Source organism: Opisthorchis viverrini, assembly GCF_000715545.1.
Source record: "Opisthorchis viverrini unplaced genomic scaffold opera_v5_9, whole genome shotgun sequence".
NCBI lineage: Eukaryota > Metazoa > Platyhelminthes > Trematoda > Opisthorchiida > Opisthorchiidae > Opisthorchis > Opisthorchis viverrini.
The window spans coordinates 2,211,502-2,239,321 of NW_008751665.1; the positions used below are offsets into that span (position 1 = coordinate 2,211,502).

The window sequence follows — 27,820 nt, forward strand, 5'->3', positions numbered from 1 at the left end:
TGTTTGTACTAGTTTTTAGAAGAGGCCCGTGGGATTATAAGACGTTTGAATCTTGACCCGCTCATTAGCGTGACTTAATCCAACTGATTGTATACACAGTCGTTTGTGCAGGGATTCTCAAACTCACCATAATCTGGGTTTTTAACCGTAGATTGTAGTACTGTCAAAAAGTGTACTGGACTTATCGTCCACCATATTCGATCTATCCCAACCCAACAGATTATCCTGCTATAAAGCCAAAAATAGTCTTGTAATATGTGTGCAAGGCACCTGTCCAAGAGATGATTGACAATGAATAAAATCCCAAATGAAAGTTGACTAGGATGAATTTTATGTATTCATTAATTAGATCGTCGTAGCCCAAAGAGAGGCTGAAACCGAAATACACGAAGGCCACTGATGGTTCAAGATTACTTTTTGTGATCGGCCAAAAGCCGCGGAATGTCCCAGGCAAGTCGTGCACTGACGTCTTTAATTTTTTTCAGGCTTTTTACGTCCTCATACGTCGTGCCCATCAGAACGGTGTACGGTTTGTTGCCGAACCAAGTGAACTGTGATCGGCTAAAAGCAGCGAAACGTCCGTGGCACGTCGTGGACTGACATCTTCAATTTTTTTCATGCTTTTTACCTCATGCGTCGTTCCCATCAAAATGGTGTACGGTTTGTTGCCGAACCAAGTGAAGCTTCTATTAAGTTTGCAAATCCATTTGTCTTGAGAACCACACGGAATCGCAAAAATTCTAAACAGAACGTCCTCCTTCGACAGCATTACAAAAATTTCACCCCGGGTAGCTTGCCCATAGAAGAAGTTTTTCGGCAATGGATTTTGTTCCAAGGTGATACTGTTCATAAAAATTGGACAAGCTCAACGTAAATTAAAATATCATTGCTTCGCCTACCGAACAAGCCCCAACCGGTCGTGGACTGCCGACGAGTTAACTGCAACCTTATGAGTAGTACATTACAAAGGTATACATGTATCGCGATATCTCGAATAGCGTAGTGACTGAAACATGAGGCGGCCCGGAGCAGCATATTCAGTTGCCCGGAAACATCACAAACAAGAGATTCAGCTGAGTTCCAGGTGAGTCTCTCGAAAAACCAAATTACTTTGCAAATGCGTGTATTTCGCTATTTTCGTAAAATTTGGTTTCATTTAGAACATAGGGTTGACGGAAACTCGAGGATTGCGTCTACCTAATGAGCTTCAAGAAGGGCAAAACCGGTGGTGGACCTTATGAGTAGTGCATTACGAATTATTGCTTCAAGTCTTCAACAGCACCTTGCTAGGTTAGGAAGTATCCAAGCATGTTGCGAGTTATTTCCACCTGAGTGATTCTTGCTATGAACGTGACTGCCCGGCTTTTTCCATATTGCTTCAAGTTCAACATCACTTCGCTAGGTTAGTAAGTATCCAAGCATATTTTAAGTCACTCTCACCCGAATAAACTCCTGCTATGAACGTGAATGCCCAGCATTTTCGATAAATGTGCACATCGTTTGCTGTTCACGATAATATGGGGTGTCTACTTACAACTATTGAAAAAGGGAAATGAGACTAATGAAGATGCGTTGAAACTTTCCAAGTGATTCAGAGTGTGACTTTCTCAGGTGCGATAGTTTCTGATATTAAAGTCTTCAAGGAGTTGACTTCATGATAAGAAGACCTTTCGTCAAAATTCCATTTTAACGACTTAACAAGTGTCTGGATCAAATTCAGCGTCAGTCAGAGCCGTATTCAGAGTTTTCACCGCTGAGTAAGACGCAATTATATGAGGAGTTTATTTGTAAAAAATATTTGATGAATGTTTTTGGGGACAATTCTGGAGCTTCAGGTCGATTCATCGATCATCAGTCTTTCCTCATCCACTGCGGCTTCATCCTTATTGGTCTAGACTCCGGGTTCAAACCGGTTTGAATGCTGCATGGTTCTCGCGGAGCCTCAAGACGCTGCTTCCATGAATCCGTCAATTGCGTCAGTCTCTGGAAATCACGTTCGGCGTAAACCTGGGAGGAGAAGAGGGTAGCGTTTTGGTGAGTACACAGGAAGACAGTGTACCATGACAGCTGAGGCGAAAGAGAGGGGGTTTTCGAGGAATTGAAATAGACTGCAAATATTCGTAGTTCGGTCAAATGGACAGGCGACGAGGACATGAATTCGATGCGAAAAGACTCACTTACTGTACATTTGCCTCTAACTGAGCAACCTCAAACACTGGGCTCAGTAGCATGGAGGTCATGGCACCTATATCTACTTCAACAATGAGCCTAATCTGCGGTCACTTCAAGTTACAATCGGCAATCCGAAATACCACACAGATTTGTTTGGGTGTCATACCGAGTTGACATGTCCCCACTGAAAGGATAAAAACCGAAGACTGTTAGCGTCAAAAAGGAATTCTTCGGGCGCCATTCATCATTATCATATGGCAAGATCATCCGGGAATGACATAAGGGATTGATTAGAACAATTGCTTTACGTTGCGGTGGTAAAGCAGCGTTAGTACCATTACATACATGTTATGTAGAGCAGTGTTCACAAAAGCTCATTTCGTAGGGATTAGTAAAACAGTGGAGTATACTCCCCCTGCCCGATTTTTCTTCTCCCATTTACACTACCTGTATCTGGCCTCTTTCGCAACTGTGTATCAAAATGTATCCCTCTCAACAAGGCATACTTTGCCAACATCACGGTGAGACAAACATGAACTTAAAATTGTGAAAGAAAACAAACCTTTTGGAAACCTTCGGTTTCCTCGTAGAAAGAACATCGTTGAAGATGTCAGCCTACTTGGAAAACAACCCAGTTGTACGGGTTCATCGTAGCTGGCACATCTCCAGAAGCCTGGTAGAATGGACTTTCATATTTCACATGAGAAAAATTTACGACAGACACCAAATCTAACAAGTCAAGCTCAGTTTACCTACGTAAGCACGATCATACAAAACAAATTGCTGGACACTATTTTCCCAATAAATATCGAGTGTTTATTGATCCACGCACAGCTGTGACTGTATCTATGACTTGGTCAAGGTGTTTGGGACAGGTGCTTATCCGAGGGATGTCCAACAGATTCATGTAACTCACACAAGAACTTTAAGTCACTTATTTAAAATTCATGAAACGTTTGTTAACTTTGGACGTGTTTCTCACTGTATCCAGTTGTTCAAAATCACTGGCTGCACAATAAGACCACATGTGACTACTCGCAGCATTAAGTGAAAATCGCGTAGAGCCTATCGACGATTAGCAAATATAATGATGAGGTTAGTCGGTAAACTCTCCTCAAAAGCTCTTTTCAATAAACTGGTGTCTGAAAAGACCAAAGGTTCAAACTCAGATAAAACTTTGACCGATCCCAAGAGAATCATCTGTCCCATAGTCTCTAGAAGCCCCAAGGTGTTTGGTTAATCAGAGTCCTGAGAAGTATCATTCATTCTGCAATGAGATTTTAGCTTCGAGAGGGAACAATTCTTCCAAGCAACCGATAATTTGGTGAAGCTAGACATTTTTGCTTATTCATCAACTAATTTCATCTTTCTGTAATCAGATAGGGTCGATCTGTTATCGCATTCTGCTTAAGGGGGCTATTGTATCTGGAAATGACACACAATCATCTATCGAATTTGGAGAGTTGATCTGGCAAAAAGCAGGGTGCTTAAAAAGAAAAGTCCCTCATAGACATTATACACTACTCATAAGGTGGCTGAAAGTTCTTCGACAGCCCACGACCGGTTTTACCCTTCTTGGGGCTTATCAGGTAGGTGCAGTTCCCGGTCGTCGGCTATCGAAGAATTTGCAGCAAACTTATGCGTAGTCTATCGTACGTATCACGATATTTCGAATATTAAACCAAATGAAACATGAGGCACATTCATTTGTTTGAAAACAGCATAAACGAGGGATTCAGGTGGGCTCCAGGTGCGTCTCCCGCAAAGCCAAATTTGCTTACAAATGAATGTATTGCGCTAAAGGCACTTCATATTCACAATTAATTTGCTATTGATCTTGATCTTATCCCATGGATGGCAGGGCTCTTAGCCACATATGTTCATCTCGGTTAGCCTCCATTTGTCGAAGAAAAAGTGAACTGACCACTAATAAAGCAACAAACTCATGTCAGGTTACTCAGTGAATATCACCCCCATTGCTCTCAGGGCAACCACACCTGGTCCAGACAAACGAATGCTATCCATTTGCGATACACGCCTCAGAGGTTTATAGGCCTCCGTGGTGCTACCTGTCTAGGAGGTCCGAACGGGTGGGTCAGCCGGTTGACACAATCAGGACAACTACTGGGTCGTCGGTTGAGCTATTGGGCAAACCAACTGCATCGTTCAAACCCCGGCACGGCCAAGGAGGCTTACTGCGTACTGCGCTAATAAGAGCGAAACTCAAGTCCACTGCTGCTCCTTTAATGTGGACTCATCACCAGAGAAAAACTGCGGCAGGACAGTAAGAGGACTGTTCATATGAGAATGATGTGGACGTGAATTTGACACCTCTCATAAACACCGGCAATTAACTTTGGCCTCAAGATCTTCCAAGACTGAAACGTTGCACATTCACAAAACCGCCCACCAACATTGATGTTTAATCCCGAAATCCACCGCCACTCACCTGCTTGTCTACTATCTTACATTGTTTTGACTTCGGAGCCAATTGAGTTTGCTTGAGTGATTCTTTGCGTGCTCTCTGTCGGTTTGATAACGATTGATTCTGTCAGGGAAATTGTCAGAGATGAAGATAGCTTTTAAAGAAACTCACAAATTCAAGGAAATTTGGTAAGAAGCGCCGCGGTTACTCTTAGATGGCAGTTCACTACTGTTGGAACATTTGAACAGTGTTATTAGAAACAGACCCATTCAGTAACAATTTCAAGGAGAAACAGCATCCCATTGAGGGGCCAAACTGGATGACGGTGGTCGGTTTTCTTCATCTGCTAGAGGAAGGATATTAGTCAAGATCGTTAAACCTAAATTGAAGAATAACGACTGATCGGTGAGAAAACAGGGACTTGAGATCAACTAAAACGACCGAAAAACCATTTACCCGACTGATGATTCGATCCGCCGACTCATTCAGACGCTGACGGACTATTATGCGCTCCTCCTCGGCCTGCTCAGCCAAATGACAAGCCATTTGGAGTTCCCGGAGATCTTTGGCCGTTTGATATTCCGAAATCTTCTTCTTTGATTCTTCCTGTAGGAAAATCGAATGAACATCAAAGTAGCCCAGTCAAAAAGCAAAACAAATTAACCAGCTGCATTTTTTTAAACTTGACGGACCGGATCCTTAGTGATTATGACCCATACTGATTACACGAGTGAAGCGTGAGTTTCTACTTCACGCCGAACACATACCTTGCTACTACGGACCACTTCTGTTTAAAGCAGTAGTATTTTCGACAGGAATTACCAGAGTTCTACCTATACTCACCCGATGCTGTTGGACCAGTTGCTTTTGTTTCTCCGCATTATTTATTTCTTCCGCAATTTCTGCCTCTTTCTTCTGCTTTCTCTGCTTTTCCTGCTGTTGACGCCACTGTTCAACAGCAGTCCTCTTTGCTTCCATTTCGGCTTTCGTCATTGGGGTTACCGTGTTTGACTGCGCCGACGAGTCCTTGTTATCGCTGGCTGTTGCCGTTTGTTTCGACTGCGAAACCAAGAAGGAAAATTGATTTGCTGTGAGCATTTAAAGCTACTGAAGCGAATTTTTCCTTCCGACAAAATAGAATGTATACTGGTAACACATACAGACGTCGGGCATGAAAGTAAGTCTCATTTTTGAACTTGCAGTCGGAAAACAATGCTCAGCTGGATTTCAAGAAGACCTAGAAGGCGACGGAAGTTAAACCCCGAATTTGAACCCAAAGTGAGCCGTTGTTTGCGAGGTGGTGTGGTTTGAAACTGGAAACAGGTGTCTCGAAATAAAGCAGTCAATAGGTTAGGTACAAAGATTTCGCCCTCAACTTGCTGAGATTTAGAGCATTCAGTTTCCGTCGGATCGTCGATTTTTCGCTAGTTGTCACGATAGAACCCAAAGTTCAGGCTCTACTTGAAGACCTCACTAAAATAGAACATAAAAGCAGCATGTGTAAAACGAAGCCTTTTGTAACTGCCTTCAGTAACTACGACAGTAACGGTGATACTACTGATGGAGGAGGCATGCGAGTAGTATGTTTTCTTCTTGTAAATTCGCTTCGCGTCTCTTGATAGGAGAGATCTATTGCGGAATTTGCGGATTCTCTTTGTAGTATTTGCTTGGATATGAGCAACGGTCAGTGTTTATCCAGGAAAGTTCAGGAAGATGCTTTCAAGGTAAGTTGAATGTTCAGTTTTGTAAACAAGATACATATGAGAGCATTGCTCCCCTGTCCAATACTCTGTAACCGGTCAGTTGACATTTTCTATTAAATAACTTAGCAGCGAAGGCCTAATAATCAAGCGTTACAGTTCAGCAACTGAAAAGTCGCCCTCAGGGTTGAATGTAGTTTTTTATTCTCAAAGAAAGGCACCCCATGAAGGACAGGAAGTTTGACCATGTTACACGAGTGGGTTGCTGGAGAAAATAACCAGCCTCTCCTCTCCAAGTTTGATTGCTGAAAAAAGTGGAAGAAAAGTGTATCCATCGATGCCGACTAGTTTCGAGCGCCATGATCTATGTAGCATTATATGTACTGTGCAAGGAGAACAAAACAAAGAACACACTAGTTGCAATCATATTATGGCTGACTCTGGGAAGTTTAGCAGGGGATTTGTCCGCTTCGGATGACCGAATTTCAGACACTGAGTAGAATTCAGTTGAATGGCCGTTATCCTATCTTGTGACTCAAGGTTATCTGAGTAAATTTCTGATCTTTGTCCCATAACCTGACTGTTCGAACCTAATAAGAAAGCACCGTTACCCTCGCGGTATCGAATACATTTCTGATGTAAAACATTTGAAAATCAGTTGGCCAATTGGCTCGAAAGCAGATGAAAAATAATCAGCACCAGCAAACCTGCCAAAACTCCGAAATATTCTCTACTATTTACCTTCGCTACTTGAAAGGATCGCGAGCTGCACAACCCACTTTCATCTGTGTCAGAGATCCTAATTAGCCAAGGAATGAGAGGGAAAGCTTCTTGTACAGTCATCCTGTACCAATTCGCGTGCCAACCGAACCATGCCTTTACAAGTGGATTGACGAGGCATTTGAATGAAGCTCAGAGCTTCTGGTCAAGAAGACTTCGGTAGTGTGTAACTATGACCCAGACACTTGTTAGCGGCCCGTACCTTGCCAACTGCAGAATACGAGTTACGCAAGGTAAAATTCAAGTTTCTTGAAGTAGTCTGTCTGTTGCACCGTCGGGGTTTACAGCCAATGAAATACACTGGCTTGAAGAATAACCTGCAGCTCTTTTTCTATTCCGCTGTGTTAAGCTTGTTGCTTATGACTGGAATTTAGGATCGGCTGTGGAATTTTTGTGGCCAAACTCATCCTGGGAAAATGACGGGTTCAGATGTCTGAACTTGAGAAGGCAGGTGAGCACGGCGAGGTCTTTTCAACAACTGAGTGTACATAGTCTTTTTCCAAGTTATTACTAGAGATCCGGCTCCGCTCAAACACTCTCAGAATGTAGTGAACTCGGATTAGGGGTCGCATATGCAGTAACTGTAACGAGACGTATTTATCACTGAAATAAGTAGAGTTTGACCTCTCTAGGAGTATATCCTGGCACCCATGATATCTATCTTTTGAGACGTCGCTCTTGAGAAGAGGTTATGTCAAACCCTCAGATGAATCAATTTTGTTGTACAGAGACAAGAAAATCACTCGTTTGCTAAAGATTTCGAAATATCCTCTATAGAAGAACCGAACTCTTTAAATCACCCTCAAGTTCACGCTGATCTCAGCTGAAAAAGACCATGTGAAGAAAAGGACTTCTCTAAAAGGTTCGATAAAAACGTTCTTCATCAGCCACGATTTAGTTTGCGATTATCTGAAGGAAAGCTACTTCTAGGGACTGGAAACTCCTCTTCTTTTGTGTGAGAGCAGTACAACAGGTAAGTTGAATTTTATTTGTTACCATGGAGGTTTCAACTACAACTCCTACGTGCGAACAAACACTCGCAAGAATCTTTGGGAGTCACAAGTATACTTACCGTTCTCCACTTTTGAATCGCTTGACGCTTTGATTTTTCAAGTTCTCTTAAGCGTTTCCACCAAGCCTCGTGCGCTAGAACCTCCTCCGGACTTTTGGTTCCTATGAGAAGAGAAACTTTTCGGTGCAGTATCAACACACGTGACAACTGTTTGTCTTCACCTGTATTATCAATCTGCGAACTGATTGTAGCATCACCAAACTGACGCCGTTTCTCAGCACTACCAGAATCAACCGCACACCCGGATTGTTTGTCCTCTTCCTTGACGGAATCACCACTTTTGCTGACAGAAGTTGTGGCAGGTCTGTTGAAAAATTTCAGGAATATTGCATGTTCCTTATCTGTCCAGCCTCCGAAACGCCCTCCAGTTGATTCCAGAAAGTGCTTGGATTGAAATATGGAAAAGAGAACCAAAAATTATTGTTATTACAATTCATTACTTGCAACCACATTCTTGGAGTTCAATCCAAAATAAACCCCAACGTGGCGTAGCTCACCTCATACTCCACAACTTCAGGAGTCAAATCTTTGGTAACATCAAGCCAAGGGACACTTCTTGAGCGATGTATTGTGCGTGCAGTGTTGTTTTCAAGAGCCTTGGCACTGTCCTCCTCGTTCCAAGATGCAATTCGTTTCTCGCTCAGCAGACAAGCTTGCCATAGGTCAGTTTCCTCATGTTGTAGAGCTTCTGCACTGTTTTGATTTCAGAAAATTAAGAAATCTTTGTTTACACTAGTGTAACTGATCCGGTAAAGTGCACATCACTTAGAAAAATGAATTAGCGGACCCGTTCTATCACTGAAGATTAGATAAGGCAACAAAACCTCTATGTAGTGGAAGTACGTATTGCCAAACTTTATCGCCTTTTGTATGTAATCTTTGGGTCAGTATTACCGACCATCCCATGTTAATTACACAAAAAGGCCTTTGCCCGACATTATACATGAAAGCAATCTGGATTCTTTGCATATCGGCTGAAAGAAGGCTTGTTTGAGTGCAATATTCGGGTGAAACCGCTCACTTAATGGACATCAAACAGGTCTTTCAAGTCAGCACCATTGTTATCGATCGCAATTGTTTGTGGAACCCAGAAACCTGTATCCCAAGTGGGTGAAACTTCCGTCTGAGTAGTCGTCACACGAGTAGCCAGCCAAAGCATGTGACCACGTGATGTAGATTCCGCGATTGAAAGATGAGTGACTCTCTAAGCTAAGTGAGCGTTAATCACACTGCTGAACATCCGACCGTGGCCGAACGGTTCAGTATTCATAATTACCAGCGAGAGGAAGAAGGCCTCCGCTGCGGAGTTATTTATTAGAAAATGCCAACTGACCACTTACAGACTATTGGACAGGGAAGCAAAACTCTCATCTGCATCTTATTTACAAAAACTGGACATCCATCTTCTCTTGAACGCGTCTCTTTGAACATTCCTGGATATTCATTGACTCCAATCATTCATTACACAAATCCAAGCAAATGCTACAAAGCGACACGAAAAATTCCGCAACAGATCCCCCTTTTCAGGAGATGAAAAGCGAATTTACAAGAAGAAAACACACTATTCGCATGCCTCCCCATCAGTAGTATCACCGTTACACCAATATGGAAGTCGCGGGTTTGCAACTCCATTGAGTTTTCTAAGAAGCGCACTGCTGATGATCCTCAATAAGGATAGAACAACTATACAGTAATTTCGGCGTTTCGGCATTGACTATCCCTAGTTACAGAAAGAAACATCCATTGAAAAATCGATGAAATGAAGTGTCAGACTTATGGAGGAGAATTTTGATCTAGTGAGCTAAATTTCGACGGCCATCTTATGACTCTTCTCAAATTTATTTGAATCGGAGACATGTGATAGTTTCCCGACGGATACGAAAACTGAGTAGGGGGAATATCATACGTTGTGCCTTCTATGATTGGCTGTTTTATTTTCGTGCACAGAATCCGCAGGTGAGATATCGTACAAACCGACTTTCCACATCCATTACTGTTTGGTAGAGTATCGCCTATTTGCTGATGATTTACAGATGTACCATATAAGGAGATGTCAAGTTCTTCTGACCAGATAGAAGAATTTCTCAATAGGTGATTTGTCTGGAAACATCTGAAAGCACCGTTTCAAATAACCGAATGCATGATTGCGTAACCCAAATATTTTGAAAGGAAAAGCAATCTATTTCGATTTAGCAACACGGTAACCGGTCGCATTCAGCATTATCAGAACCAAGAGCAAGGTATGTGGTTTGAACGTATGCAATGTCTAGCGCGACCAGGCGTCAACAGACCGTTAGTAATGCAAAGTACAGTATAGTGAGATAGCAACTCCACATGAAATTTCAACCAGCCTTCATTCGCATAAACCTGGTTGAAGAAAAGATAAATGATGTCGATAGGTAAGGGTTACAATTATGGCTCTGTGAACTATTCACGCATCAGAATAGAATTAAGGCTATCGAAAGTTCTTGGTGCCACATATATATATATTTATGTATCTTCTCGCTTTTAGGGGGACTACCGTCTCATACTTCAGTCATTATCGACTCTAGATAAAACTCTATCGAAAGTCTTGGTGCCACATATATATATATTTATGTATCTTCTCGCTTTTAGGGGGACTACCGTCTCATACTTCAGTCATTATCGACTCTAGATAAAACTTAATCCCAGATAATGTTCCGCCTCGAGAATTGTGTTAAATGACCAAAGTATTTTTAATCCTGTAGTGTCACGGACAGCGCGCTGTTAACTAAAGACTAGAGCTACGAGGCGTCAAAACTCTCTGATGTTCCGCTTCTCCCAATATCTTGTAAAAAGTTAATCGTTGCCAACTTTGAATTAAACCTGGCCCGTTTTTATCCCTATCACAAGTCTACATGCTTTGAAGTTAACTCGGCAATTTTTGATTTGACTCAGCTACTTGCGCGCACCCCGTGACTGTGGGAGTTGTGGAAGATGCCTCCGACAGCGCGTCTTTGATTGCAAGCAAATGGCTGAACTGCAGCCAGTACTGGTGTCCATTCTTCTGAAAACGCATTCACACTCAGAGTTCATCAATACAATCTGATCTGACTGCAATCGCCTCTTTCTTCAAATGTCTACTTCACTTGGACTCCTGGCTACCTAACACAATATTTTGCCTGCTTTGGTTTACTTCTTGTTTCTGCGAGATTTCTATTTTTACCAACCCGTACGGCGTTTAACATTCGCAAAGGCTGTCAACCCGAGAAAGGAAGAAGCCCTTCGCTTCGGAGTTATTCATTAGAAAATGCCAACTGACCAGTGACAGACTAGTGGACAGGGAAGCAATACTCTCATGTGTATATTGTTTGCAAAAGCTGAATATCCACCTTCTCCTTGAACGCGTCTTCCTGAACTTTCCTGGATACTCATTGACTGTTGTTCAAACCCAAGCAAATACTACAAAGCGACTCTCCAAATGTCGCAATAGATCTCCCTTTTAGAGATTTACAAGGAGAAAACAAACTATTCTCATGCATTTCTCATCAGTAGTATCACCGTTATTAACTTCTTCATTTGGACTTCATTTGGACTCCTGGCTACCGAACACAATACTTTGCCTGCTTTTGTTCACTACTCCTTGCATTGCGAGATTCCTACACTCACCAATCTGCACGGCGTTTAACATTCGCAAACGCTATCTACCAAGTTCCCGCCTTGTTCCCCACAATATTCGAAAATTAGATTTCACATTTATGGAGGAAAAGCAGGCATCTTCAGCCTAGTATATGAATGCCTTTGATAATTCTAAATGCTTCTATTTCTGGAGGTAAATAGCCTGCTGAGCGTCCTATAGTAGAAGGGGTCTGGCATATTAGAAGTTTGTTCATGACGAGGATCACTGTATGTCGTACTACAACTTACATATCGGTTGCATCCTTCCTGAACCCTCTGATCACATCCTCAATCTGCCTCAAGATATCTTGGACTCTGGAAGAATCTGAAATTGGTGAATGTGTCAAATCACCATTAATTTCTAACCTGTCGAACGTCGGTTTATGATATCCGCAACAAGTGACTTAAATTTTTCTACCAACTCTTTCAACTGGCAAAGTTTTTGATGGTACAATCGACCTGTTTTGATGCCTTTTAAAAAACATAACAAACATACCATCCTTGCAAGCCTCCGTGTTGAACTCACTGTTCAATTGGAGCAGCCCTTTTAATTCAAGATCATTCAATGATGCTTTGCGCAAAGTACTGACACATTCATGGAGAAGTTGTCGGCGTCTGTGACATTGTTTTGAGGAACGTGATAACTCACTGCAGTTCCAATTTTTTCCTCTCAATCACATGAATGCTCATTTTGTTTCTACACGTTCCAGCTTCTCCATAAACGGCACAGTCTTTCAACCGAGGTGGTGTAAAATCATCGCTGAAAGAAGAACGGGAAATACCACAGATCAGAAGAAAAGAGCGGCATCAGCAGCAACACTAGTTTCAACATTGTCATCTTTATGGACATCATCATTGTGGCTATCATCATCGTCATTACTATTAATATTGTTAGTAATGTAAAAATCAACAATAACAGCAACAACATCTGTGCTGAGCACTGTTACCGAATTTATAAAATACAAAACTAAAACGGACAAAAACGCGCTCTACTAGATGGAACGTCTGTTAGACCACAGCTGTAGCATTTGGAGAACTGAGTGTTCATAGTATGGTGCATAACCCAGGTTAAATCAATAAGTATGATCATCGCTGTCAGCCGTAATAACCGCATACTTATCGTACAGTGGTAGTAGATGTCACAGTTTCGTTCACTGATGATTCGGGAAAGTGGGGTAGGTAGACGCGCATTGGAGGCGGGAGCTGATGAATTAGTGCGCAGATACAGCACTGTGGGTGAACTGTTAAGAGGGTGAATTGGGAATGGAGCTATGTACTGTAGGCAATAGCTTGGATGAATAAGCGCCATTGAGGGCTCGACTGGGCGATGTCTGACAATAGCCCTAACCATTGATGTGGTCTGTCCACGAAGATGGCAATGACCAGCGCAGCTGGGTTTGCTGGTAATGGCTTTTATACTTCGCTGCCAAGTCATTGCTTGACCGCCTCTGGCTCTTTTCCATCCTTCACGTGGTTGTGCGAAAATTGCCTTTCGAGGAAGTCGGTCGACTGGCATATGCAGCAAGTAGCATTATGCCACATTTTATTACCGAACGTTACAACAAACAAAATCGGTCGCTGATAGTTGATAGAATCGTTTTTAAGGGTGTAACTCTTTAAGTAACATTTTCATGAGAAAATGGGTTTCCTCAGACGAGCTTCTTGTTCTCCTGTATCCGCGAGAGAAGATATACTCAAGCTCAATCATTCAATCAATTGACCAGATATAGACCGTGTACCATGTACTCTGGTTCTAGCTGCTACAGCTTCGACCATCGGAAAGTAGGAGAGTATTGTATAGACTAACAAAGTGGAGGCGGTGGCATGTTCCGTTAGTTTGAAAACTGGTTGCATACGTGTTAAAGGCAGTAGGTCTGATGCAAGGTCTCCTCCGACTACATGATTGGGTCGTTTCTGCCGGTGTCACTAACCATTGGTGAATTTAGCCCCTGCGTCACCATTCAGAGAGGTGGCAACTGTTCACCTTATTAAGTTCACTGTTTATTGTAGTAAACTTCCTTTACCAGGTTGTTCACTGTTCATTTTTTTGCCTCTACTCAGCAGAGGGCTGAGAGAAGAGAGTTATGCAAGGCAACCGATGCTCTAGCGGGGGAAGTACATGTTCTAATCAGCGTTAACTACGAATGGCAATGAATTCATCTGTCACAAAGGGCTCCTTCTTCCTTGGACCATCTGGCGATGCTAATCTGCTGTCCAAACCAGCCCCGATAAATGCTTCAGAGACATCAACGTTCAAATCCAACAAATTTTCCATGTCCACTTCTAAATGAACATGACTTCAAAAATGATCAACGAAAAGTGTTGATTCTGTGTTAACCAGGAGTTCCAGAAAAAACAAAAACACAACATAAATTTTCTTGTTGATCAGAAACAACAACCAAAGAATCAACCCCCAACCAAGTCACATGTTTGATTTAGTAGCATTCATTGAGAGGAGACACTGATCTAGATATTTCAAAGCACACACTTGCGTTGTGCCAGGAGTTAAACAGTCGTCTTAGGTGATTTCCCGGGCTGCATCAACAAAACTCAACAGAGTTCTGTAGGGTAAATTCGGCAACAAAAATTACGCCAAGTGACCTTCACTATGCTGTAGCAATTTATATGCACCCATTTATGGCAAAAGAACGATCAAAATAACATATAATTGTTAAAGCTACACCACAACCGCCACCACGCAGCACATCGCGTTGACACCCACATGATATTATATTTTTGGGAAGGATGAAACCGGTCATAGACTGTCCGACGGTTTATAAAGTATTGAGATGCAGCGAAAGATTTACTAGTCCTTAATTGCTGTGTTCGCAAACTCGGTCAGTTAGTGACTTTATTATTCGTCTTTACGATATTTGTTGATATTGTGCACTGCACTCAATACGGCCCGAACGGCCGTGTATCGCAAAGATATAGGTAGCTTCATGGAAAAAAGACAGAAGCAGGCAAGAAATAAATGATCCCAGAAGTTGCAAACAGTTCGAAAGTCAGAAAGACCTAAAAGTAGAGGAAGATTAATCAAAATTTCAAGGAAAAGTTCAAAATTTCAAGCACCAACTTAAGTTGCCACACCGCGCAAAATATCGTAACAAATAAAGACACACATGACCCTGGCATTCAGTTTTGTTTAATGACATGATTCATTTTGTCCAGAATGCTTTGTGACCAGACTGTGGAAAGAAATAGGTGGACACAAATGCAGACGTCCCAAGATCAAAATGTTCAAATCCGCGTGAAACAAAACAGTTACACGAGATCATAACGCTTTTTGATCTACCTCTCATCCTACCATAGGCCCGACAAGTTTTTTTCACTAATCAGCAACAAAATAAAGGAAAAAGGTAGAAGAACCTGTCAAGCACTCGCTTATTAGGAAGTTTCATTAACTTACAACCAAATATGAGTTTAGATTTGAAAAATACTCTTGCCCTGAGCCTCAGACTCATACTCACTACCATCCGCATATCACCAAAAGCGTGCTCTTGACCAGACATGTTAAAAGGCTTTCTATTGCGACCACTTGGCTTTTTTCTTATGGAAAACTTTCTCTTGAGTTTTGTGGGCGGGTGCAATTGTGAGAAATTAAACCCTGTTAGTAATGCGTGACATCAAAATGCCATTCAATTGCCAAGTAGAATTCAGTCATGCAGCAATGAACATTTGAAGAACCAGTGATTTTTTTAGTTTTTAGTTTAAAGCAACCAATTTGTTTGGTAGGGTTATAGGACCGAACAGAAAAACAGGCATTGACAGCCACTATTGTGCCACCCTTAGCCCGCGGCCAAAACACCCAATTCTTTCTTATGGAAAATTTATTAAAAAGTTTTCCTCCACCCACGTCACCTTGCGCTTTGTTAACATGTGTAAAAAACGCTATAAGTGGCCCAAGTAGTGGACCTCCAAAAAGGGACTTACTATAGTATGTTGTGACGGTTTTAAGATCAACATTGTATCCGTTGTTTGATTAAAATATAAGAATAATAGCGCCAGAGTTAGTGAAGCACAGCCCAGTGTAAGCCTCCATGATAACCAGTGTCACAGTGAAAAAATGAAACACTTGAATTAACTCCAGCAATTTTTCGCAGGGTGCAGGGTTACTTATTAGTTCAACGGTAAAGACCAAGGAATACAATTATTGAAATAGGGGATAAAGGTCATTGCAGTGTTTAGCAATTTTTGGCTGGTGATCAAAGCGCCTATTCTGTTGTTTGCTGACATTCACCCAAACCGGGTGCCATTTTCTCGCGCCTCGCACCAAGGCGCCGCTTTCTCAATCTTTATGGTAGCCATAGTTCTTCCATGGCCACAGTCTTAACGGAGGAGACTGGGACCAAGGCCCGTTAGCCACATTTTGGATAAAAAACTTGTTCTAATGGTTATCTTTGCTGCCCCTCTTCCTTTTTGTCATGCTATTTGTCTAATATATTTTTGTCTGATATATTCATAAATAAGGATAATCTCAGCTAATTTTCTTGCTTACGCTGATCGTCATAATCGAAGTAATTTGAAGATTAGCTTATTTTGCCACTTTCATACAACTTGATGTTCAATTAGATTCTAAAGTTTGATAAGAGTTGGAAAACAAGGCTTAAGTAGTGAAACCTAAGAATAGCAAAACCGATGGATAAAATTATGTAAATTTTTTCAGAATGCTGATAATTGGTACCAGGTTATGCTCGTTGTTGTTTGTGGTTTCGGGATGTGGCACGGCTGAAACTATTATTTTCCCCTCATTGCTATTGGCATTTGATCATGACTGCTGAATTTTGAAGACGTCACACATAGAAGATAAGTGAGTCTCACTTATACGCTTCAGAGAAAGTCGGGTGAATCATTAACACCGCTAGAATGTGACATAATTTTGTTGTGGGGTTTTCATCTCACCAAAATTAATCACAACAAATAAAATATTATCTAGCTATCAAAGTGCATATGAAATTAACTGTGCATCTCGGTGTGAGTTTAAACTGAAAATCACTGGATCTCTAGCTCTACCTTGACCACCGGCATACAGTCTGGTATGATAGGCGTCATATTCTTGGTGTACTTGAACCATGATTATAACATCCGGTAACTAATAACTTTATTTTGCGTTTGCGGTTGGCCTCTGGGTTCATTTGAAGTAAATTAAAATTGAATGCGGAGAACATGTCTCCAAGTTTCAACCTACAAAAGGTTATTTCTAAATATTTATACTTGCAATAGAATCTAATCATTGCTGGGAAGGCAAGTAGCACTGTGCAATTTTTTACTCCCGCTGAACACCATCAGAAATACGCATCTCACAAACTTCGGAGCTTCGAACCTGCAAGCTTCCGGCCAGTGACTGATACGCAGCTGTTCGGCTACAATCAGCTTATCAGCAGAGTGATAAGCCCCCCACCAGATAGCACATAACACCACGCATCCTTCAGTCATGAAAGCCAAACTAGATGGTGCCGGTTCAAGTAATATTCGTTTTCTAGTGGACTCCGCAACTAGACAAATTTAGCTAGTGCAAGGGCAAGTACTTCGCAAAGACTTCAAGAAGCTCATTGTCGACAGACGACCTCAGATTTTTCTCATTAAGAATAACGAGTCGCCATGAAGTGCCACTTTTTACAAAAAAGAGAATCAATGTACCACCACATGAACCAGACTTTTTTTGGGCCCGCATATGCCTGATCACATTCTCTATGGACATGCTAGCTTAAAGACTGCTGGGGACTTCAAAGTTTTTGTATGACTGCCAGTTTGTTGGAACCATCCTGATTGCGTAAACCGACAGAGCAGTCGGTGAGTGGCACGTGCAGGCCAGCTGCCCCAGATAGCAGGCTTACCTATCCATGGAACTTTATGAGTGACCCAACAATGCGTGCGTCATTTGCTTGACTTGTGCTCCTCGTTTCTGGTTCAGTACACGCATGATTTTTCTTCCCTTCCGGACTCCCTTTTGTCTAATCCAGCTAGTAAAAATGGGTTCTATGTGTGCAGTGAGATTGAACTAACACAGATTTTCACATTGTTCTACGTGCGCCGTCAGTGCATCCTCGTGAAAGTCCACTGCCGCTTTCTTCCTAAAATCGATATTTTCTCAAATCATTTGAAAATCCGCGGTAACCGAGACGCAAGTTCAAGGTGAATTCACTAGCTTGTTAGTCAGTTCACGGACTAACTGATCGATAAACAGGATCGAGGCTTTCGTCCAAGTTGCCCGGGGCGACTTTTTCCTTTCGTTTAGCGGCTTCTGAGAGGCACAAGTGAAAAGTGTGTAGCACTGCCGTGTAATTTCGAAGCTTGGGGCAATATGCTTGCCAGCTTGAGGATTTGCATATTAAAGCGTCAAACAATGCTGTGAACTGGGCACTAGATGAAGAGTGGACAACCGTCGGGGGAAGGTTATCGCACGCAGCAACTACCTGAAAAGAGAAGAAATTCGCCTGGCAAAAGTGTGAGCCCTGAGCTCACAAATTCTATCACCATGTCCCCGCCATTTGCTAGCTGGGTCCAGTGAAAAACGGTTGACCGAACCTTGTTCAAACGGAGGGAAAAAAAGGTTTCAGATCTCCTCGGAGTCGACGACACTTCAAGGGGGAAGAGGTAATGCGCCGCGCGACGCGTTCCAAAGCCCAAGGCTTTAAAGCCGGTGTCCATTTTTCTGTCAGCTCGTCGGACACGATCAATGAGGGCATCTTGATAGACAACATGGTTGGCATGCTCAAGAAGCGGCCCCACTTAGGCCCCATAGAGCATCTGGAAGTCCATGAGAGTAATATGAGACAAGGTGAACCGAATCATCCTTAGAACAGTGAATGTCTTTGGAGTCTATCTGTCATGGTGAGGGGAGAGGGGTATGTCTGTTCAGCGAATGCCTTTGTTATGCATGCATGAAAGGGACCAGAAAACATCACACCATGAGAAATCGGCCCAAAAGGCATTCGCCATTTTACGGATGATCCGACGCACCTTCTCCCGTATTACTAGCATGGACTTCCAAATACTCTATGGGGGCTACGTCAGACCACCCCTGGAATACGTCAACCAAGTTGTCCACTCAGGACGCACGAAGGACGTCACCCTCAGTGAGCGTGCCCAGCGAGCCGCTACGAGAATGGTTGCCGACCTCAAATCCGTGGACTGCGAAACGCGTTTCGCGATGTTCGTTCCCTTTCCCTTGGAGTACCGTCGCCTCCGAGGGGACCTAGTTCTTACTTATGCCCCGTTTGAACAAAACTGTGCAAACAGCTTTTTAACCATTAAACCAGCACACTGCCAGGACATAGTGAGAAAATTTTCAAGCTCAGAGCACACACATTCATTAGACAAAATGTTTCCTCATTTCGGGTAGTAGGTGCGTGGAATGACCTTCCTCCGACCGTTGTCCACGCTCCTTCTAGAACCCAGTGTAAAGCACTATTAGACACTTATTTATGCGAATCCTCGCACTGGCAAGGATACTGCCCCACGCTAAGAACATAAAGAGCAGTGCTACACCATTTTTTCACCTGTGTATTTCAGGCGAACGACAGCCACCGACCGACAAGAACGAAGGCGACCCGGGAACCTTGGGCAAAGCCTCTATCCTGTGTATCAATCCGTGAATCCGTTTAAAAAATCTTTTTGGCACCCGTCCTCATGAAGTCTTCTGGTCCATCATTATCAAGCACAACAAAGGCTACTAGGTTTTTGCTCTTAATGGAGTTCATCATCAGTACATGTCCAACGGTCGTGCTCGTTTTAAGTTCCGGACACCTGACTTGTTCAAACAAATCGTATGTATGCACCAGGCCTCCCCATCGAGAATAACAGCAGGCTCATCCGGCTTTCACCCAGAACATTCAGCTCAAAAAAAGTAGAATTTCCCCTCTAGTCCCTTAAGGTCCGAGATTTCGAGGCAATGGAATACGTGAATCTCGACAAAATCCTTTTGAGAAATCGAAAAATGCGATGCCTAATATGAGTTCTTCCCCTATGGCGGCCCTTGGGCTCTCCATAAATACGAGCACAATTGTGGCACAACGGAGGTTTCTTAGGCATCAGTTTTTGTCGGGGATATCAAGAAACTGACAGTTGGGCTGTTCAGAATAGCTCACTTCGTAACGCGTTCTTTCACTTCCGCATGCTATGCCGGTGTGGCTAACGGGCCTTTAGATGTTGGATGACAAACAGCCATCAAGTTTGTAGGTTCGCTTGGCTATCTTTCACCCAAAGAGAATGATGTTTGCCTTCGTTGAGCGACTGGCTAATGATCAGGTGTAAATATTCAGTCAGACTGTGCGACATCTCCTTCAAGACGCCTGAATGGATCACATCTGGTCCTACTGCGCTGCACGCGCGTTAAAACCGATTTGTTTGAGTTGTTCGGGGCTCTACCTTGACAATACCGATTGCGTGATGACGCTGGACTAAAACGCTGGCCCCTGGTCGGCACATTCCTGATGTATGGTGGCCCCACATTTTGCGAAGCATCAGCTTGCCCCCCTCTGTGCGATTATCTTGTTGAAGATTAGACAAACTTTAATTTCCAGAAGACATTTAGATCCTTCAAACAGCCCTTGGTTCTCTTTATTTTACAGCGGTTTCTTCAGAATGAACACCGGATCCATTTCGTGAATTTGTGGGGACTGTCCTTGTACATCTGCTTCACTGAGGCTGGTTCCGGCTTAAGCTGGCCAAGGATTATGTGCATTCCTGAGATTTCTGCACAACCAAAGTTTCAAACCCACGACAAAGACCCGGTAGCATATAAAGCAGAAGTCAGCGTGCTGTGATGACTAGTTCATTGACTGCTGAGATTCCTCCCATTCATGATCACTGGATCCTGTTAACATTGTGACTGGCCAGCTGGCATCTTACTGATACATCGACGCATGATATCCAAGCACTCGGTTGAAGGACTTGAGTCGGTGCTGGTGCGGAATGTTTTTCTGGCTTGACGTACTAGAACACTGTCAAGAAGGCAATCGGAGCAGTAAAGTTGCCCGTCTCATAAGGTGTGTTTATTAAGAGTTCAAAAAGAGTTTCTCAAGGGTTTATTTAAGTTGAGCTGTGCGAGGTGAATGATACTCCACCTTTGCGCAGGTCGGACAACAAGGCCGCCTTGTGGTACTCCTCCTGGAGTATTCGGCTTAAAGGCCTGACACGTAGCGGTTGTCCAATTTCATTAGTGCATCCGCATCCACTGTCTCCCTCGCTCTTTGCTTTGTTGCACATCCCACAACGTGCATCACGAGACAAGACGTGACTTTTCTGCAACCATGACTGATGACAGCGCCTAAAGGGGTGAGTGTGTGTAATGGTTGCCTTTATGCCGAATTATTCCTCTAATCGATTTTGCACCGGCGCCTACTACCCCATTAGGTTTTGTCTGTCTCACAATCACGCGTGAGCATTTTGACATAAATACGGCAACATGTCAACTCCCGTTCCATGACATTTTGAAGGATACTAGGTGATTTCATATTATTGTTTTCACGTTCCACGCATTACAACGACATACATATAAGGACAGAACACGGTCAACCGCAAACACACAAGCTTCACGCGCGCGTCGGAACACTGACCAGCTCAACACACCAAAAACTGCTAACAACCAGGAACGTGTGGCAGTGAATCTGGCAGAAGAAACACGAAACACCCAGAGGAACTCCGAGGAACTATTACAGCTTAGACTAAGAACTATAAGTCCTCCGTTTGAACCGTTTTATTTTTGGTGTTGTATCTGACTTCATTAAGGTGCGCCTAGTTGTTGTAACCTCACGCTCTCGAAACACAGGCTTTATTAGTGTCTGGCCTTCTGAATTATCAAATGATTTTTTTGCTAACAAAAGAAAACACTAATACATGCAAAGAGTATGCGGATACAGAGTTTTGTTCGAGGACCCTGCTGGCAGCCTCTGTCCCAAGAGTCTTACCCGCAAGGCAGCGAGCCGTAGAGTTTCTTGGGTTACGCTGCCCGAAGCCGATGACTTAAAGGTGTTACAGGCTAGGTTGTAGGAGAATGGCTAAATAGGGGGTGCAGAAAGTAATATATTATTGTCTCGCTCTTGACGCGGCAGTGTGACAGCAACACGGGTTCCATAAGCAATGACATGCTGGGAGAACCGCCTTACTGTCTTGAAAAACCTGTCACAGAGGACAATACGACTTCAAGTCCAGAAAACCTAGTAATGCAATTATTCGTAGTACGGGGTCTCGGTGCTCCTAGTATGACCGCTGACCGTCGGTCTTTCATTCGTGTTCGCATCTTGCGTAGCAAATTTCCAGCCCGTGCACCTGCACTCAAGCCCAACCATTACTTCAGGGTAGCAGCTTTGGATCAGAAAGTGTATGTAGAAGCAAGAAGCAATCCCAAAAAGTACTCGAGAGATGAGCAAAATGTCAGCGAGATGTAGAGTCTATACCGATGAAGGCGAGTCCGCAGTGAGCCACTTAATGTGCAAGTGTTGTACCGGGGAGGGCAATCGGGCACAGGGGGGGGTCACATCTAACCACCAACCGACTTAAGCTGCCCTTCAAGACTTAGGAGTGGCCTTTAGTGCCCTTGCCCGCCTGCTCCCCGAGCTATTTCAGCGTCACGCTTCCATACGTGGAACAATTTTTGCCGTCTGACAGCTCTACTCGCGTTGAGCTCTTATTTCCAGGAGGCCGTCTCCCCTCCTGTGCTCCAAACTGTCGCGGAATAACACACTTTTGTCCTTCAGGTTTAGTCTTCGAAGAATTGCGATAAACGTCCATTCATTTGGTTCATCAAGGCTTCCTAGCCTTATTTGGCCGTCAACGTTTTTAAAAGACATTTTCGGGCTGATTTGCCACTGCGCTGATTCACTGGGCGTGCAATTCCAACATTAGTTTCAAAGGACGGTTTTCTTTGGTGATTGCATCTCAAATTCAGCAAAGAGTTACCGGGTTAAGCAAGGTTACCGGGGCTTATTCTAGCGCGGTCGCCTCTGTTTTGTGTTAGTGTGGCCTGCCAGTCTGTTAGAGATCACCCTGGCCAGGTCCGTGCGCATGGGATTTTCAAGTACACTGTTGCTGTGTTTGTGGACTCAGGCCCGGAGATCATGAGTAACGCCCGCAAACACCGTCCTTCTGACGACCAGACTCGGTTGGCCTGGGGGGAAAGTGTTCCGTATTTTTCCAGACGTATCACTTCTCGCTAATCGTTTTGCAGCTGCCTCATGTATTAAACTTTTTGAGTCCAGCTTTTATGGTCGAATGACAGGTAATTTTGGGACCTTTTTCGATGGTCTCGAGCATCGAGTTTAGCATATGTGTATGATCCATCAGGGTATTTTCTGCATGACTGGCTAGGATTGGGCTTGAATGAGGAGCATACCTCTTCACTTTAATTTTTCGAACAAGTAGGTGACGATGATTTCGCATTTTGTGGATGCTCGGTGCTCTTGTGGCTTTTTTGCCAAAAGCGCCACTCTCGTTTGTAATCAGTGGATGTGCTGCAATCAAACGAATGCTGTACTCTGGGTACCCTGTGATTTGGACCAGCGCTGATCCCTTTAGGTCTGCAACTACTGTCGGTTCGTAGAATGTTTGGGATGACTAACGTTGTTTAGCGCTTCGGAATCTTTGTGGAGCGATTCTCGAATATACGCTCACTTTCGAAAAGTCATTTTGGACACCTAAAGAGAGCTTAAGGATCCTTCGTACTGCAGCTGGTGAGCGCTTACGTGCTTTCATTTTTACCATTCTATCTGATCGGATTCATAATGTTCTTTAGTAGAAGCATCGCCAAGGGTAGGTTTTCCAGTTTTTTGCGTGATCTCTTTAAAAAAACGAACTTAATTTGTCAATCCTGAACGCCCTCATGCTCTTGTCCATGGGTGCCGCGGTGGTCATCTTAGCTACAGGAAGCTGGTTAGTCATTTTGGAATTATTTAGTTCCGGAATGAAGTGTGCGCGAAATTTTTTGTTGGTTCTTCTTCAAGTATCAGCGGTTTTCATTCCTGCATCCTTAAAAGCTTTCAGGATAAGTGTCAGTTTGACCATGAGTTTGCGAATCAGTTGCAGACATTTGTTTCGAGTTTAATGATTTGTTCATTTTTACTCTGTTTCTTTGCCGATAAGTTTCTTGTAACTTACAGAAGGTAAAACACACCTGAGGTAGAGGCAGGTTACACAGAAAGAGGAGCAGGGAAATATAGCTGAACTGTCCACCCAGTCATCACCTACCCCTTGACGAAGGCCGCCTTCCCTCTGCTTCGAAGGAAGCAATTGCCACGCCAATCTACAAAACTGGTGACCAACTATCGCCTGGCAGCTATAGGCCTATAAGCCCCGCTGGCGTGCCGTACAAGGTGATGGAACGCATTCTGAAGCGAGCTATCCTAGATCCCCTTACTTCCAGCAACCTGATATCTCCAGCTCAACATGGGTTNGGTGTTTCGTCAGTCGCTTGATGAAGGCCGCCTTCCCCCTGCTTGGAAGGGAGCGATTGTCACGCCAATATACAAAACTGGTGACCGACCATCGCCTGGCATCTATAGGCCTATAAGCCTCACTAGCGTGCCGTGCAAGGTGATGGAACGCATTCTGAAGCGAGCCATCCTAGATCGCCTTACTTCCAGCAATCTGATATCTCCAGCTCAATACGGATTTCTCCCAAACAGCTCATGCGTGACAAACATGCTCGTGTTTATGGACAGCTTAACCCAAGCCAAGGACGAAGGACTCATATCGGATGCCACATTTTTCGACTTCTCAAAAGCATTTGATAGGGTCCCACACGTCCCGTTGCTTCACAAACTCGAGTCCTGCGGGATACAAGGGAAAATCCTTCCCTGGATCAAGGCTTTCTTCTCAGACAGATCATTCTGAGTGAGAATAGGTTCGACCTACACTTCTCCAGCGCCGGTCTCCATTGGAGTTCCTCAAGGCTCCGCCCTGGGACCACTGCTGCGTCTCATCTACGTCAACGACCTCCCAGATGTTCTTGCAAGTCCATGTCTACTTTTTGCGGACGACTTGAAATCCTGGAGTTCCAATTTTTAGTGCCCTCCAAATGGATGTAGATGCTGCCAAGCAGTGATCGACTGGCACCTTCATGTGAATGACGAAAAGTGCGTCAATACGTCGTTTGGTGGAGACTCAGCGAATGCCTATGTTATGCATGTTGAGAAAAGACCAGAAAACATCACGAGGATACATGCCAAAAAGGATTTGGGCATCTGGGTCTCCTCAAACTTGTCCTTCTCATTGCACCATGAGAAATCGGCCCAAAAGGCATTCGCCATTTTACGGATGATCCGACGCACCTTCTCCCGTATTACTAGCATGGACTTCCAAATACTCTATGGGGGCTACGTCAGACCACCCCTGGAATACGTCAACCAAGTTGTCCACTCAGGACGCACGAAGGACGTCACCCTCAGTGAGCGTGCCCAGCGAGCCGCTACGAGAATGGTTGCCGACCTCAAATCCGTGGACTGCGAAACGCGTTTCGCGATGTTCGTTCCCTTTCCCTTGGAGTACCGTCGCCTCCGAGGGGACCTAGTTCTTACTTATGCCCCGTTTGAACAAAACTGTGCAAACAGCTTTTTAACCATTAAACCAGCACACTGCCAGGACATAGTGAGAAAATTTTCAAGCTCAGAGCACACACATTCATTAGACAAAATGTTTCCTCATTTCGGGTAGTAGGTGCGTGGAATGACCTTCCTCCGACCGTTGTCCACGCTCCTTCTAGAACCCAGTGTAAAGCACTATTAGACACTTATTTATGCGAATCCTCGCACTGGCAAGGATACTGCCCCACGCTAAGAACATAAAGAGCAGTGCTACACCATTTTTTCACCTGTGTATTTCAGGCGAACGACAGCCACCGACCGACAAGAACGAAGGCGACCCGGGAACCTTGGGCAAAGCCTCTATCCTGTGTATCAATTCGTGAATCCGTGAATACCAATATACTGAAAATGTTACAGGCTCCGAATGCTTCAAGCGCGCCCAACCTTTACTTTCAGTGGACATGCGTTACGTCCACATCCAATACGGCCTGCATATAGTTTTAGCACTGGGCTGCCTCTCATATTCTGGCTCACGCTTGTAAATACACGAGCATACAGCGACCTACCAAGAAGTTTCTTAAGAGTGAATTATGTTTGTTTTTGAAAAAAACGCAAACTGAATGACCCTCGTTAGATCTGTGAATAGGCGAGAGGATGAAATAATTCCCAATCAGACTTGCGTTGTGACAAAACGAAAGTACTCGCATGGCACGGCGTGGAGCCTCTGATTGTCGCGGTGGTCTAATATGGCGGCTAACAAGTGATGACTGTGAGGGTCCACATCTAAGCTTACGTACCCTGAATGACCCCGAAGATGCTGCAGGCTCTCTTTTAGCCAGTGCAAATCCACACGTTGAGGCTGTGTATGTTGTTAATCAGTCAGGTCTGAAAAATCGTCCACCAACAATCCAGTTTGATAGCTGCCTTGAAAAACGATTGCAGAACTCATGATCCCAAACGATACCCTTAGGGCAATTTATTAGATAATGATATCGAAGGTTATGATACGATATTCGACAATCCATAGGCTTATCTTGTGACAAATCACTAGGTGAATTGAAAAGGCGTAAAATCTGTTACTAAATATAGTGAAGTTCGTTGCCAAATATTGGAGCCCCATCCTCGCCTTCATCGAAAGCAACACCACCTGGGAACTCTGGTGCTTCAAGTCATTCCAGCTACACTAATTATTTGAATGAATCCGCACAACGGGGAGAAAAACGAGGAATGAAGTGAAATCAGATGTGCCTACAACTCTAATACCTAGTCAAGCAATCTTGACTTGGCTGTATCGACCGAGAAGCCAAAGATAGTACAAGGTTCGGTCCTCGGTCGCTAGTATCAGCAAGAATTTTAGGCTTCCATAAGTGAATGACCAAGATGCTGCTGAACCACAGGATCCACGTGACAACGACGAGCCCCTAAGCTCTTTGGAGCAAAACATCACTCAAGTGTTTCTGCGGTCATGCAGCCAGCAGCAAATTATCCATGAACTTCAGCGTTTTGTTGTCGAGCGGCTAGGTAAAACCTGCCACATGTTGGGTTTTAACAGTGGAATCAAGGGAATTTTCTGGTTATCCAACTCCTGACTGAGTATTGGCAGCTCACCGTATTGGGCAGACTTAGGTTGGAATTCCTTATGTTGTGGATCCGCCGTGATTACTACGCCTCCGACAGAAAATGCGCCTAACCTGGCCTTGACGGCACGCGAAACATGGACATCGAAGACCGATAAACCACATTATTTTAAAGTACAAAACAAAGCGGTTGACAGATGAAAAGCTAAATAACTAGTAATATGTTCGCTAACACAGGACGTAGCTTCGGGGCAAAAAGAGATGAACATGCGAAGAGCTCACAGTGCACACAAACTCCACAGGACAATTTTTTAAATCCGAGGGTGATCCATCCTAAAACTAATCTTACTGAAAATTAGTAGCTTAACCGATGAAATGGATAGCCCCACGCCATTTTTGCATCGTCACCGCAGAATGTTCCGTGATTTTATGGTGAAATCATCCGAACCCTAGTTCTGCTACTAGTGTTATAAGCATCTTAGAGATCACTATTTCTGCATCGAATGGCTGCGTGCGATAATATTCACGATGTTGGATAAATACGCAGCCACTCTGAAAACGATCGGTGTACGCACACAGCTCAATAAATCTGCCCTGGCCGAAAGTCCTATATCTAAACCCAAGGAATGCAGCTCTCGGTTGTTGACCAGCGAGTTGCTATACCCCTATTGTTGCTATATCAGTCAGACACGTTAGATCACCGTAATGGAGAAGACAAACAACTTTGAGGAAGTTATACTCCAAACAGGTGGATCGTTCCGTGATATGGAATTAAACTGTACCAGAATATAAAAAGAGCTAACAGTCCAATAGGATGTCAGTGAGGGGCTGAAATATAGAAAGTTTCAGTATACAAGACAAATCGTTAGTGAATTGGATTTGCTCGTTTGGAGGTAGTCCTCCTAACACTTCCCCTTTGAAGTGCTTGGTCGTAG

The 27,820-nt window shown here is 43.7% G+C and overlaps 3 protein-coding genes across 3 annotated transcripts in view; 2 read left to right on the top strand and 1 right to left on the bottom strand.

Moving 5' to 3' along the window:
* Positions 1 to 1,013: 1,013 nt before the first annotated feature.
* Positions 1,014 to 17,203, top strand: T265_00895 (hypothetical protein; the record flags this gene model as incomplete). The annotated part of the gene is made up of 3 exons (XM_009164790.1): positions 1,014 to 1,084; positions 6,258 to 6,321; positions 17,012 to 17,203. 3 exons carry the CDS (start codon positions 1,014 to 1,016, stop codon positions 17,201 to 17,203), a joined length of 327 nt encoding a protein of 108 aa, XP_009163054.1.
* On the bottom strand, positions 1,776 to 12,114 carry T265_12659 (hypothetical protein; the record flags this gene model as incomplete). The annotated part of the gene is made up of 7 exons (XM_009164841.1): positions 1,776 to 2,007; positions 4,622 to 4,720; positions 5,054 to 5,203; positions 5,441 to 5,656; positions 8,150 to 8,533; positions 8,647 to 8,842; positions 12,038 to 12,114. Coding segments are annotated over 7 exons (1,278 nt in total), but the record flags the coding sequence as incomplete, so codon positions are not given.
* Positions 17,204 to 18,668: 1,465 nt separating the features above from the next.
* The window catches only part of T265_00896 (hypothetical protein), a gene marked incomplete at both ends in the record, with an annotated part of 39,295 nt that continues 30,143 nt past the window's right edge, over positions 18,669 to 27,820 (top strand). Inside the window, 2 exons of the mRNA XM_009164791.1 lie at positions 18,669 to 19,067; positions 24,794 to 25,372. The remainder of the gene's footprint in view (positions 19,068 to 24,793; positions 25,373 to 27,820) is intronic.